The sequence below is a fragment of the Pelobates fuscus genome, chromosome 8 (genome assembly GCF_036172605.1).
Source record: "Pelobates fuscus isolate aPelFus1 chromosome 8, aPelFus1.pri, whole genome shotgun sequence".
Lineage (NCBI taxonomy): Eukaryota > Metazoa > Chordata > Amphibia > Anura > Pelobatidae > Pelobates > Pelobates fuscus.
The window spans coordinates 60,855,095-60,870,071 of NC_086324.1; the positions used below are offsets into that span (position 1 = coordinate 60,855,095).

Consider the following 14,977-nt stretch of genomic DNA (forward strand, 5'->3'; position numbering starts at 1 on the left):
TGCACGGCACTCATCAGTGAACAGGACTGTTTGAAAATTAGTCTTCATGTATTTTTCTGCCCAATGCAGCTGTTTCTGCTTGTGAGCATTGGTTAGTGGTGGCTGAATAGAAGGTTTATGCACAGTTGCAAGACTCTGGAGGACTCTACATCTTGATGTCCGTGGGACTCCAGAGGCACCAGCAGCTTCAAATATCTGTTTGCTGCCATGTAATGGTATTTTAGCAGCCGCTCTCTTGATCCGATGCATGTATCTGGCAGAAATCTTCCTCAATGTGCCTTTATCTGCACGAGCCCTTCTGTGCTCTGAATCAGCCACAAATCTCTTAATAGTGCGATGATCACGCTTAGGTTTTCGTGAAATATCGAATGTTTTCATACCTCGTCCATATTGCATGAAAATGGTGCTTTGCTTAATAACGTGGAACACCCTCCTTTAGTAGTTTTTCATTAAATTGGGCTCACCTGGTTGGGCTCACCTAATTATCACAGGTGTCCGAGATTGTTTTCAGTGATCAAAAGAGCCATGAGACATAATGCCATCCATGAGTTAAACTGAAAAACAAAATATTTAATCTTTGTGACACTTATATAGCATTTGCATAATAATTTGGAACAGGGTGGATATACACACTGCATTCATTATATACACACACTGCATTCATTATATACACACATTATATACACACACACACACACACACACTGCATTCATTATATACACACAGTACATACACACTGCATTCATTATATACACACACACTGCATTCATTATATACACACACTGCATTCATTATATATATATATATATATATATATATATATATATATATATATATACACACACACAGCTCCCCTGTCTAAACACACTGCATCCACTACATGTTGCATGTATATTTTGTGCATTACCTTTAGAAATGGTTTCATTTTTCAAAATGGTAAATGTACAGAATATCGGCAAGTTATCTGCTCCCGGCCTGAAAGTTCAGATTATCTGTATCGGTATCGGCTCTAAAAAAATCAATATCGGTTGATTCCTAATATTTACTGGGACCATCAAAGGGTCAAGTGCCACCGGACGGCACAGATGTTGATGTCCATCTAGAGGCTCTAATCCATGTGAGTTTACATCTCATAAGTCTCTTCTCTATTTCCATGTATTCATCACAGATTTATGCTGTGATTATTTTTTTTTTTCCTCTCCTTTCTCCCCCATTTATGTTCCATTAATGTCCGAACATTCCATCTGTTTGGAGTTAGTGTGATCACCCTTTCTGCCCCTAACTATAGCGCTCAACTCATATATACGACTTGGGCTGATGTATTTCAGACCTAGCCAGATATTTATCCAATTGTGGTTTAAACATCTGTATGGACTCTGATAAAACCACCTCTTTAGGCAGAGAATTCCACATCCTTATAGTTCTTACTGTAAAAAAAACTTTTCTTTGCCTAAGACTAAATCTCCTTTCTTCCAGCTTAAATGCGTGACCTTGTATCCTATGTATAGCCCCGTTTATGAATATATTTCCAGATAATCGTTTGTACTGGCCCTGAATATATTTGTATAATGTTATCGTATCCCCTCTGAGGCGCTGTTTTTCCAAACTAAAGAGATTTAAATTTTTTAACCTTTCTTCATAACTAAAATGCACTAGGGATGCACCGAAATGAAAATTCTGGGCCGAAACCGAAAATTCAGGATGCCCTTGGCCGAAAACTGAAAACGAAAATCACTTTTTTTCCCCCCTCCAAATTAATTTTAAAATAGTTTTTTCTAAAATTTTATTATTAGCCTTTTTAATGAATTAAACAAGCAATATAAATTTTTGTGAAGGGCAGGGCGCAGTGCTTTAGAAGGAAAATACATGAAAAGCATTAAGCTCACATAGGTTGGTATACAGTCAGAATACCAAGTACTGAGCGTGTTATTAAATGTATCCCTATACACAAAGGGTGGCTCTGCACACATGCAAGCACTGTCCACAAGTTAAAGAAAAATACAAATTTATATTCTGCACATTAATGAATAATCACCAATATGTTCATTGCTGTACACATCTATATAATGAATGAAAAGGGAAACAAATGTGTATATTGGCTGATCTACACAGCACTGGATATACTACAGGCAAAACTACATGAACGCTAATGTAATCCTATGTATAGTAGCCAACTCAAAATGCATTGGGAATACTGTATTTCATATTTGGTAATCCCCATGTTGGCACAGCACTGGTTATATCACAAGCATTAAAAGCCTTTTTTTTATTGGAGGCTCACATGCCATGATTTGGGAATCTGCAGGCATGTAACACTCACTGTACACAGCACAGAACTCTTTGTAGATGATCATGGAAACAGCACTGTGTATATACAGCATGTGAGTCTTTTTACTGGATTGTCATGGACACAGCACCGAATATACAGCAATACTATAATAACCCTTAGTACACAGCACTGGGTATACTATCTCCCCCTGGGTGACCTTGCTTGTTACCTTGACTCTTTCTCCTACTGGTTCTCCAGTCTTCGGGGGTCTCCGGTTGCCCCCCATACACCCCGCCATGATGCCCAGCCAGGATGCCTGGCCTCCATGGAAGCCCTCTCTTTCTTCAGTGGGGTCCTCTCCAGAGCGACCCCGGTGTCCGGCGAGGTCATGATCCCGGAGGAGGATGATAAGGAGATGGAGGGTAGGGGTAGGGTCACCCGTGGCCGCTCTTTCTTCTTCACAGTCAGCATGGAAGTGGGGCGTGGCCAGGGGAAGCGGTGATTCCTCTCTTTTTGAAAGGCAAGCTGTCTTTTCAGCATATTTGACCCTTTTTCTACAGAAATGGGATAGGCCCATTTTCGGCCAAAATTTTTAGTGCATCCGTAAAATGCACCATTCCTTTTGTAAATGTTGTAGTCAGTCTCTGCACTTTTTCTAGTGCCATGATATCCTTATTTAGAACAGGTGCCCAAAATTGCACAGCATATTCAAGGTGTGGTCTTACCAGCGATTTTATAAAGAGGCAAAATTATATTTTCATCCCGAGAATCCATGCCCCTATTTGTACATGATAAAACCTTACTAGCCTTAGCAACTGCCGATTGACATTGCATATTGCTGCCTAATTTGTTGTCTATAACAATTCCCAAATCCTTCTCATGTGTTGTTATCCCTAATTGACTATCAGTTAGAATGTAAGTTGCTTGTGCGTTCTTTACCCCAAAGTGCATAACTTTGCATTTCTCTACATTAAATTTAATCTGCCATTTTAATGCCCAGTCCCCCAATCTATCTACATCCCTCTGCAGCAAAACAATATCCTGCTCACGTTTTATTACTGTACAAAGTTTTGTCATCTACAAACACTAAAACATGGCTTTCAATGCCTATTTCAAGATCATTTATAAATAAGTTAAATAGAAGCGGTCCCAAAACAGAACTCTGAGTTACGTCTTTTGTCCAGTTAGAAAATGTACCATTAATGACAACTCATTGCACTCTATCCTTAAACCAATGTTCTACCCAAGAACAAGAATATTCATCTAGACCAATTTCTTTTAGTTTGAACACTAACCTATTGTGAGGAACTGTATGAAATGTCTTGGAAAAATCCAAGTAGATCACATCCACTGCAACACCCTGATTTATACTTCTACTTACTTCTTCGTAGATTGCAATTAGGTTAGTTTGACATGACCTATGTGTCATAAAACCATGCTGATTATTGCCAATAACAATGTTCTTCCCAATGAATTCCTGAATATTATCCATTAATAGCCCTTAAAATACTTTCTCAGTCACAGAAGTTAAGCTCACAGGTCTATAATTTCCAGGCAATGATTTTGAACCCTTTTAAAATATAGGAATGACATCTGCCCTCCTCCAATCCTCTGTTACAATTCCTGAAAGAAAGGAATCTTGAAAGATTAAATACAGAGGTTCACTTATTTTCACATGTAGCTCCTTTAGTACACATAGGTGAATACCGTCAGGCCCCGGAGCTTTATTTACATTAATTTTCTTTAACTGCTGTAGCACCTTGCCTTGAGTCATCCAATCAGCAAGTTTTTTGCAGCAATCATTTGCATATCTCTTGTCATAGAATCCTCAATATATACTGAAGAAAAATGGTTATTTAAAATTTCTGCCTTTTCCTGGTTTTCATTAACGAATAGACCCCGTCTCTGTTTCTAGTGTACCTACACTTTCATTTATTGTTTTTTTTTTTTTTTGTTTTTTTTTTTTTTAGAATTGGTGTACTTGAAAAGAAATTTGGGGTTGGTTTTGCTTTCTTTGGCTATCAATTTTTCATTTTCTAGTTTAGCCACTTTAATTGCCTTTTCCCTCTCCTCCCTGCTGTCTACAGTAGCATGCCCATACCAGCTTCATTCCTACAAGCACTCTGGTTGGCTGCAGATTTCAAAGTCATCCCCTGGTGACATCAGAAGGCTAACCCTAGACTGCAGCTCACTCAGAGCTCAATCAGGAGGAGAGAAATGAGTCAGCTGCAAGATTGACAGGTCAGCCAGTAGTGTGCACCTAGAACAGCAGGATGGGCCTGGAGCTGGAGATCCACCCACCCCTGTGTTAATCCGACCCTGGGTACTAGAAGAGCCTATGCCAAAGAATTGATTGACAGCTGGGAGGAAGACCTGTTTTTAAATAGGTATTTCTCCTAATCTTTACATTTGCTAGTAAACTGCTAGCACAATGTATAAATCAAATTTGATGCTCTTTAAAAAGACCAAAGGAGCTTTGGGAATGACAGGTGACCTTTAAATAACAGATGAATTTACTAGGTACAACTACCTTTAACCTGCTCGCTCCCTGAAACTGAAATTTCAGAAGCTGGATGCAGCCTGGAGGGGAATGGAGATCGGAACTGGAGGCAAGTTTGGGGTTAAACAATTTAACCCCTGGAGGTGAGAGCCTGTAAGGGCTTCCTGGCACCATGACAACTTAATGAAGATGAAGTTGTTATGGTGCCTTGGGCAGCCTAAACTGCCTTTTTAAAGGTGGTTTGTGGCCCCTTGTTTTATGAAAGCTTTGATAGTGAATCTGGCAGTTTAACTAGCATCTTGGCCACATAAACCCATATAAAGTTTAATTTCACATCCTGCTTGCAATGAAACTTCAGTCTGGTGTCAGAGCCCACGTAAGCATACACATGAAAGCAAGCCATGGATACAAGCCATGGCAGCTGTTCTATCAAACTGCTACAGTAGGATGGATAATTTATTTGGTGTCAGGAGTCTCAGAACTATATTTTTCTTGCACCTCAACATCTGTGTTCCATTGCACTTTGTCTCTGGATTCCCTCCATGTCAGTGCACAGCCTATTCAGAATTAAAAACCTTTTCTCTTGTAAAAAGGGTTGTACAATCTCCATTGCAGGGGCCAATAGAAAAGGCCAGGTGAAACCAGAGCTGGTGTAGTTCAAGTCCACAAAGAAATGTATTTTCCATTAATTGTAAACTCATAGTAAAACTGTATTTTTGTGATGTGCATTTAAGCAGCTGAATGCTTTAGTCGGATAACTCAAAAACCAGATCCACTTTTTTATGTGAATCTAATCCTCTTCCCACTGCACTGACGGACAGCAATATGACGCACTGTTTAATAGACAGCCTGTTGATATTTAAAGCTTTGTATAATTATTGTGTAGTTACGGTAATCACATTTATAATGCATAACATAGATGAAAACAAAATTTGATTTAAACTTTTGATTTTAAACTTGTTTATCTTGTTACTTTTTGTTTTCTGTTTTTATTTAAATTTATATTAAAAAAAAATCAGCAAATAACATCTGAAACCAGTTTAAAGCCAAGGCAAATATTGCAAGTGAAAAGGAGAAATAGAAACATTATTTAATTTCTCCTCTCCTCTCTTTGCTAGTTGCCAAGTGCAAAAACAGATCTTCTAAGTATGTTTAATAGGAAGTTAAAGGAACACTAATATAGCCATAGGAAAGCATTGGGAGGCTGTTGCACCTGCGTGGCAAAATACTGCGCTATGCCAATAAGCACCTCCTCTTAGTGATGCATTGTGTCAATGCATGCCTATGTGGAGCGTTCAGTGTCTCCATGCAGAGCGTAGAGACTCTGAACGCCAGTGCTACACACTGTGCAGTACTGGACTCAAAAGCACCTTTAGTGGCCGTCTGAGTGACAGCCACTAGAGGTGTTCCTAGGCAGCAACGTAAACACTGCATTTTTTCTGAAAAAGTTTCACATAAAAAAAAAACCTGCAGGGACGGAAAATAATCTGTAGTGGTTTATCTTAGTGTCCTTTTAAGATGGCAGCACTCTGTTACAGGATAATGAGGTGTGGATTTCAACATTTATAGGGACACTATAGTCACCCAGACCACTTCAGCTCAATGAAGTGGTCTGGGTGCCAGGTCCCTCAGGTTTTAACCCTGCAGATGCAAACATAGCAGTTTCAGAGAAGTCTTCTGGCCAGCCACTAGAGGCGCATCTGCGACGCTGGAGGCATATTATGCCTCCATCGAGCAGAGCATCAATAGGAAAGCTTCGAGAAATGCTTTCCTATGGACACTTTGAATGCGCGCGCGGCACTTGCCGCGCATGTGCATTCGGCTCCGCTGACGTCGGCAGGGGGAGCTGAAGTCGGCGGGAAAGGAGAGGTCACCAGCGCCAAGGGAGCCCGGCGCTGGAATAATGTATGTTTCTGAAGGAGTTTTAACCCCTTCACCGCCACGGGAGGGGGACCCTGAGGGTGGGGACATCTCTCAGGGCACTATAGTGTCAGGAAAACCGCTATGTTTTCCTGACACTATAGTGATCCTTCAACTTCATTTTCAACATCTCACAAATATCTGTTAAATATATGGACAAATATAGTGTTACTATACTATAGTTAAAATACTGGGAAATTATAGTTCCTCTTTAAAAAAGGATACATTTTGAAGAATAAACGTATTGGCATATTTTAAAGTTGTTTTGTGTAAATTTAATGGACATAAGTTTAAGCTGCACTTACAAGCAAATGAAGATTAAATTGCTACACTCTGTGTGGTTGCTTGTGATGACAATATAGTCAAATACACATGCCGATAATTTGTTTTTTTATTATTTTTTTTTAGGGGGTCAAAATGTGTAAAATCTGAAGGCAAATACAGATCATACAAGTGAAAAAGATTGGACTTCTAAAACATTTTCACTTAATCACTAGTTGTAAACACCTAACGTTGGTGACCAGGGGATTGTTTTTACCCCTGTTATGGAAATTGAATTTTTGTTTGCAATTGTTTGACAACTAGCTACCAAATTAATCTGCCCTTGGTCCTTGTGAGCCATTACTATTTACAAAGTGTTTTTAAGTTACACATTACTTGATATATTGTGCTTTTAAAACCCCTTAAGGACAGACGACGGATATATTACGTCATGATTCCCTTTTATTCCAGAAGTTGTGTCATTTTAATAGAATATCTGTCTTCTAATTGTGCAATGTAAATGCCTATCAATTCTGATTGATCCATTTAACAATGTATATCAGTTTTTGGTGGTGTGAATTATTTTACCTAATTGCCACAATGATTTAATTTCTACAGAAATCGAATCTTTGGCTTTGGCTCGACAGAAACTAAAAGCCCAAGTCAAGAGGAAAGCTACACCTATAGTTGGGGACATGCAGCCGCTTGTGGACGCACTGCCAGAACTTTCAGAATTAACCACAGTTCGCAAGCCGAGAGCCCCCAGAAAGCAGCCGAACGCGTAAGTGATTTACTAACTTCAACATTCCTTTCTCTAATGAAGTAACACTGTACTGCTAACATTATATTGATTTATTGCACCCACATATTTAATCTGCAGTGCTGTACAATGAGCAAAAAATAAATAATGCAAAGTAGCTGGAATAGCTATTCTGACAGTTTTTTAGATGTCACATCAGCCAGCACTTTGGACAAGTTCAGTGAATTGTCACTCCCAGTTTCTTGTCTTGTAATTGTCTCATTTGTTGTTAATTCTCCCCCTCTTATAATATTGTAAAGAGCTACAGAATTTTTCTCTGATGCCAAAACTATGCTGCCCCTGGTGTTAGGATGTGTGCTCTTTCTCTTTACTCCCATTTATATATATATGTATGTCTATATATCTTTCTAGAAGTAGCTTTGTGCACCACATTTCCTATGAATAGACGAAGACCTTTGGCTCACATACATTCACAAGAATAAGGTGTAAAAAAGTTTACTCCCCCTTTTCTCCCACACAGCACTGCTTTCTCCGCAGCTGGCCCTGCATCCTTGTGTGATCAGAGTGATGGCCACTAGAGACATTTAAACCCTGCAATGTAAACATTGCCGTTCCATCAGAATGCCACTGTTTTGTTTTTTTGTTGTTGTTTGTTTGTTTACACTGCAGGGTTAAAACGAGGGTAACATGGCACACAGACCAATTCAATCAGATGAATTAAGTGGTCTTGGTGCTATGGTGTCCCTCAAAGCAAGTTGAATGGGTAGCAGCAGGTAAAAAGTAGGGTCATTTTTTATTTTGATAAAATGAGTGTGCTTGTAATTAACATGTAGTAACAAATCCAGCTTGAAGCGCAAGTTACATATATGTAGAGCAAAGAACTAGTGTAAAGTGTATTTATAACTTTATAGTACTAGTAATATGATCCTCAAACTGTGTAGCATGCCCTGCTTATTTCAATCCGGGAGCGGAATTGATTCATGCATTTGTTAAATGATTAGATTTAATCCGCATGTATGCTTTAAGGCCAGAAACTGAAACCATGCAGCTATGTCATCTAACCCATGTCGATAAGCTATATCATTGTCAACGTATTTAATTGCATTTTAATGTAAATGTAATTGAAGTCATATGCATTTGTATCATTTTAATGGCATATGTTACCTTTCAATTAAAACATGGCAAAATGAGAAGCTATACTTGTAAGCCTTTTGATTTTTGGCCAGAGTTGGCTCCATATTAAGAATAGCTATTAGTGCAGATCTTTTCACATCATTATTTATCTGGGGACTAGTAGGGGATGGTGGACAGATGTGGCATTGTGAGAATTGAGGATTAAATTCTGCAGTGACGTGGAAAGGATCTTGTTTATAGCATTTCAGTTTTTAAACCCACATGAGGCCCCATGAGGAATTAGGAAGGTTTTTGGGTCATTATTGTTTTCTTAATCTACTGGTTTAGGCTTATATTTACTGAGTAGGGCTGTGTGGTAATTCACTTTCTGATGCTGAGAGATAGAACAATGATTCTATTTTTTGTGATTTGTAGCGATCATTTTTTTAATGTTAAAACCATTAAAGTATGGAGAATTATCAAACACGATTGGATAAAGAAAAAGAGTGCGGCAAGCTCTCTTGTGCGAGACTATATATTGTGTAAATAGCAACTTGAATAGGCACACTGAAATGGATTTTCCACCATTCAAATGCATTATACAGTCTGCAAAATCCTTAGAATTTAAAGATAACACGTGTCCCTCATTTGCAGTAATTCCCGTGATCTGTTTCTCTAGTGTTGTCCATATACAGTATATAGATAAAGAGAGAGTTAAAATATATCAAAATACACTTAAAATGAAAAAAAGAGAGCTGATTTTTTTTTTTTTATTTTTAGTATTACTCATCACTGAACACGTGTGTTTTAGAGCAGTAAAACGTATAATGATGTTGATATCAATGAAAGTGCCGTTTTGTGTGAACAATGCAAAAAAACAAATGAGTGCTAACTTTGGCCAGAGTTTGTGACTAAGTGGGTACTAAAAAGACAGGACATATACCCCATTTTGAATAGCCTGGGTTGTCTACTTTTGCAAATAGTATGCCATGATGGGGGTAATTCTCGTTTCTGGGATGCCAGAATAGGCAAGCTCTTTATTTGACCCTGTAACTTGCCTAAACACAATGAAATCTGTACATGGAGGGCATTGTTGTACTGGGACATCACAGCTTTCAAATATGTGTTTTATTGCACTAAAAGATAACCATAGTATGACATTTAGAGTTAAAAGGCCATGCAGAATGTGAAAAATTAAATTTCTCAATTTCTCACTCCTATTTATATTTTAAACATAATTTAATATGAAAAGAAAAATTGATGTGCAATGGAAGCCCGGTTTCTCCTGGACAAAATTATATGTGTGTGTGTGCACTTAATATGAAAGAGGTGGATTACGTTTGAACTGACAGCTCAGATTTTGGGTTTTGTTTTTGTTCAGAAGTTGGACAATTGCCTCTGTCCTTAAGGGGTTAAAGTGAACCTGTCACTCAGCATGAGGGAAGTTTATATGGCATTTCTCTGTCACTAAATCCTTGGCCTTAGTCTCTCTGTGCCACTGGTATGCAGGTCTAATGCTGGGATTGAGTGACGGGTAGCGGAGAGACCATATTTTTAAATTATATTACATGTATATCCATACATTTTGTAGTATTTCTACTGGCACAATGTATGGATGATGTGTGAATTTAAGCCCACGTTTTGTTGGATTGGCCAGTACACTTAAAAGTTTCCACTAGACCAGCGGTTCCCAAACTGTGTGCCGTGGCACCCTGGGGCGCCGCGACGTGCACACAGGGGTGTAGCGACTGGACCCCTGTAATGTTGGCCGGCTGGGAGGAAATGCCAGCCTGTCACTTCCTCCCAGCATCATGCAGGGAGGCAGCCGCAGCATGAGGGTAGAGATGCATGAAGAGCTCCAGACCCCTCACTCCCACCAGCAGGAGGACTCCAAGCCACCCTCCTGGCACAGAAGGTAAGCTAACAGAAGGGAGGCTGGAGGTGTGTGTGTGTGTGTATATGTATGTATGTATGTATGTATGTATGTATGTATGTGTGTGTGTGTGTGTGTGTGTATATATATGTGTGTGTATATATATATATATATAACCTACTATACCTTGCACTCAGGCTTCAGTTATGTGACCGGGTGCATCACCGAGGCTCCAATATCCAAAAAGTAGTGATGGTAGGCTGCACTCACGGATTCTTTAAAACGTAACTTTTATTTTTTAGTATAAAGAGCAGATCAACGTTTCAGTCCCTCTTTTGGGCTTTCATCAGGATTATCCGTGAGTGCAGCCTACCATCACTACTTTGTGTGTGTGTATATATATATATATATATATATATATATATATATATATATATATATATATAATGTATATGTATGTGTGTGTGTATGTATATATGTCAGGGTGTGTATCTGTTTGTGTATGTGTCTATATGAATTTGTGTCGTGTGTTAATGTGCATGAATATCTGTGTAAGTACGTATGTGGTAGTAGTGTATGTGCATACAACCAAGCAGTCAAACACCAGCACAACATACAAGCACACTCCTGCAATCTAGCTCAAATATTACATACACACACCCTTGCATTTAAACTAAAATAATTATATATACAAACATACCCCTTTACTCAAACACAAATACTTCACACAAATCTACAACTGCACTCAAACACAAATATTACATACAAACAACCCCCTGTATTAAAACACAATAACTCTATACATGCACCCCTTCAAACACCAACACTGCACATTACACTATGCCAGTAAATGCCGCAACGCTGTACATATATGCAACCTAGAAATTTTGACTTGGGGTGCCTTGGAAAAATACTGAAATATTAAGGGTACCATGAACCTAAAAAGTTTGGGAACCAACAAATGAAAGATCTCCTCCCGTGCATACATTAGTAATGTGTGTCACCAGTCTTATTTTAGATCCGTTCTCAAGTGAATAATAATGTCTGTGGGTCCAATGCATGTCTCCTTCAGTACATTATTGTACACAGTACTGTGTTAGAGATCTGACATCTTTGCAGAAAAAGTAAACAATTCAGCAACATCTGTAAGGAGAGATTTTTCTATCTTAATTTATCACCACCCACACTCTGTACTTTGTCAGGAAAGCGGTTTCATATGAGCCGGGGGAGTATTCGACATATGTTTGCACAGTTAACTGAAGGCACTAGCACACATTAGCACAAGGAAAAGCTGTTGAAAATCCATTCAAGACCTGGTACTGAATATCTGATCTAGCTGCTCATACAAAGTTATGGCCACACTAACTTGTAACTGATTGGTTGACAAAACCCTTACATATTAAAGGAACACTCCAATCATCATAACCACTTCAGCTTATTATAGTTTTTAATGTACTTGGAATATTTCCTTGAAAGTGTACATTTTAAATCCTTAACATTTTCTTAATTTCTCTTGTTAATCTGCAATGCCCACACTCCGCCTCCATCCAACAAACTTCATAACTTTATAGGGCCATTAAAGGCACCTAGACTACTACAGCTCAATGAAGTGAGACAGGTTCACTTTAATGGAAACCCACCCCCATAGATATTGAATATATAATTTATCATGTGGTTAATAAAATTACTGACCTCCTTTGCAGCCCCCCTATGTCCACTGGCATGTGTTACACTATTGCAACACACACTTTCAGTCTCTCCTTCGTGCTCTGTAAATTGATTGACCCTGCGTAGGGACACTTACCCGGCAGAGCAGTTGACCTTCATAGAGCTGTCATATTAGCTTCATTGCCAGCGTCACAGCATCTCAATGGAGTGACATCACTCAGTCTGTTCCTGTAGACCTCGGGAGTCTAGCCAATTCTAGAAGTGCTGCCTAGGCAAGTAGCCCTGGGCGCTAATGTGCATTCACTGTTCCTATGTTTGAGTAGTAAGGGGAGCCTCTGTAGATGGTCTCTCCTGCTTTCCCTGTTAGGTACTGCTGATTGACAGGTCGAGGAGGCACCTATTTTTAAATCTGTTTTTCTTCCAATCTATACATTTGTTAAGAATACTGTTGGCATAATGTATCTATGGAATTGAATGTAATTTTTAAAACTGCACGCAGTATGAGACTAAAGTAGAAAATTATTTTAGAGATCTATGCCATATTAAAGGGAATCTCCAGTGCCAGGAAAACAATCCGTTTTCCTGGCACTGGAGTTACCCTCTCCCTCCCACCCCCCCCCCCCAAAACCCTTCAGTCACTTACCTGAGGCAGCGGCGATGTCCCTCGTCGCTGTCTCCTCCTTCTGATTCCGTCAGCCGGTGGGCGAGACTGATCCCGCCCACCGGCCGAGGAGACCTAATGCGCATGCAATGCTTTCCTATGGGGAAATGAGCGACGCTGGAGGTCCTCACAACAGCGTAAGGACGTCCAGCGACGCTCTAGCAAAGAAAATCTTTGCTAGAAATCAGGAAGTTCCCTCTAGTGGCTGTCTAGTAGACAGCCACTAGAGGAGGAGTTAACCCTGCAATGTAATTATTGCAGTTTATAAAAAAAAAAAACTGCAATAATTACACCTGCAGGGTTAGGAGTAGTGGGAGTTGGCACCCAGACCACTCCAATGGGCAGAAGTGGTCAGGGTGCCTGGAGTGTCCCTTTAACTTTTGGAGGGTGTCTCCATGTTTCAGCTAGAAGCATGCAGACTAATAGGGATACCAGTAGTCACTCACTGCTACACATATTAAAGGACCACTCTAGTGCTAGGAAAACATACTCGTTTTCCTGGCACTAGAGTGCCCTAAGGGTGCCCTCCCCCTCAGAGTCCCCCTCCCGCCCGGCTCTGGAAAGGGGAAAAGGGGTAAAACTTACCTTTTTCCAGCGCTGGGCGGGGAGCTCTCCTCCTCCTCTCCGCCTCCTCTCCGCCCCGTCGGCTGAATGCGCACGCGCTGCAAGAGCTGCGCGCGCATTCAGCCGGTCGCATAGGAAAGCATTTACAATGCTTTCCTATGGACGCTTGCGTGCTCTCACTGTGATTTTCACAGTGAGAATCACGCAAGCGCCTCTAGCGGCTGTCAATGAGACAGCCACTAGAGGATTAGGGGGAAGGCTTAACCAATTTATAAACATAGCAGTTTCTCTGAAACTGCTATGTTTATTAAAAAAAAAATGGGTTAACCCTAGCTGGACCTGGCACCCAGACCACTTCATTAAGCTGAAGTGGTCTGGGTGCCTAGAGTGGTCCTTTAAGTTACCTGTTGTAACATGAGAGTCAATAGAGAGAATTTTTTAAGGAACACTTGAAGCACCATAATCACTATAATCTGCTGTAGTGGTTTTGGTTCCAGGTGGCTCTGTCCTACGGTGACATCAGACTTTGCAGTTTCACAATGCATCTGGCCTTCTCAAACAGGCTGTGTGGAACCAAATTGTATTATCCAGGACATTGCTCGCTGACAGAGCACCAATCAGTGTGGTCCTGCAGCAGCTGCACCTTTCTCTACCGAGACAATAGCTGCAGTGGATGCTGCATCGGCACCCGTTAGGACTCGAGGTATGTTGTCAAACCGTGCTGATATGATTTGACATCTTACCTTGGGACAGCACCAGGGCACTCCTGGCACCATAACAACTATAGTGTACTGTAAAGGTTATTGTGCTTGGAGTGTTCGTTCAACTATATGCTGTTAATGAATTTCATATAAAAGCTAATTGTTGTCTCTGATACCAGTAAGAGAGTATTAGTATGCAACTGCCTTAAGCTGCGTCTGATGCTCTCTGTGCCCACTATTGGCTGGAAAAGAGGGCATGATGTTTGGAATACATTGGTTAAAAAATATATTTTACAATAGGAGTAATAAATGCATAGTAAATCCCTCCAGTGGATGTTGAAAATGTGAGCACAGTAAAGGAATGATGACCGGGTTGGTTCTTAACTACTATAATATGTTTCAAACTCAATGTGAATCCAGAGCAAATTGTGTGGTTTGATTTAACTTTATTAAAGGACCACTCTAGTGCCAGGAAAACATACTCGTTTTCCTGGCACTAGAGTGCCCTGAGGGTGCCCCCACCCTCTGGGACCCACTCCCGCCGGGCTCTGGGGGGAGTAAGGGGTTAAACTTACCTCTTTCTCCAGCGCCGGGCGGGGAGCTTTCCTCCTCCTCTCCTTCTTCCTTGCGACGTCATCGGCTGAATGCGCATGCGCGGCAGGAGCCGCGCTCGCATTCAGCCGGTCG

The 14,977-nt window shown here is 40.3% G+C and overlaps 1 protein-coding gene across 1 annotated transcript in view; it reads left to right on the forward strand.

Moving 5' to 3' along the window:
• SLX9 (SLX9 ribosome biogenesis factor) overlaps positions 1–14,977 on the forward strand; it is a 142,816-nt gene that overhangs the window by 97,505 nt on the left and 30,334 nt on the right. The window contains exon 4 of the mRNA XM_063429921.1: positions 7,569–7,731. Coding sequence (XP_063285991.1) covers positions 7,569–7,731 — 163 coding nt within the window. The remainder of the gene's footprint in view (positions 1–7,568; positions 7,732–14,977) is intronic.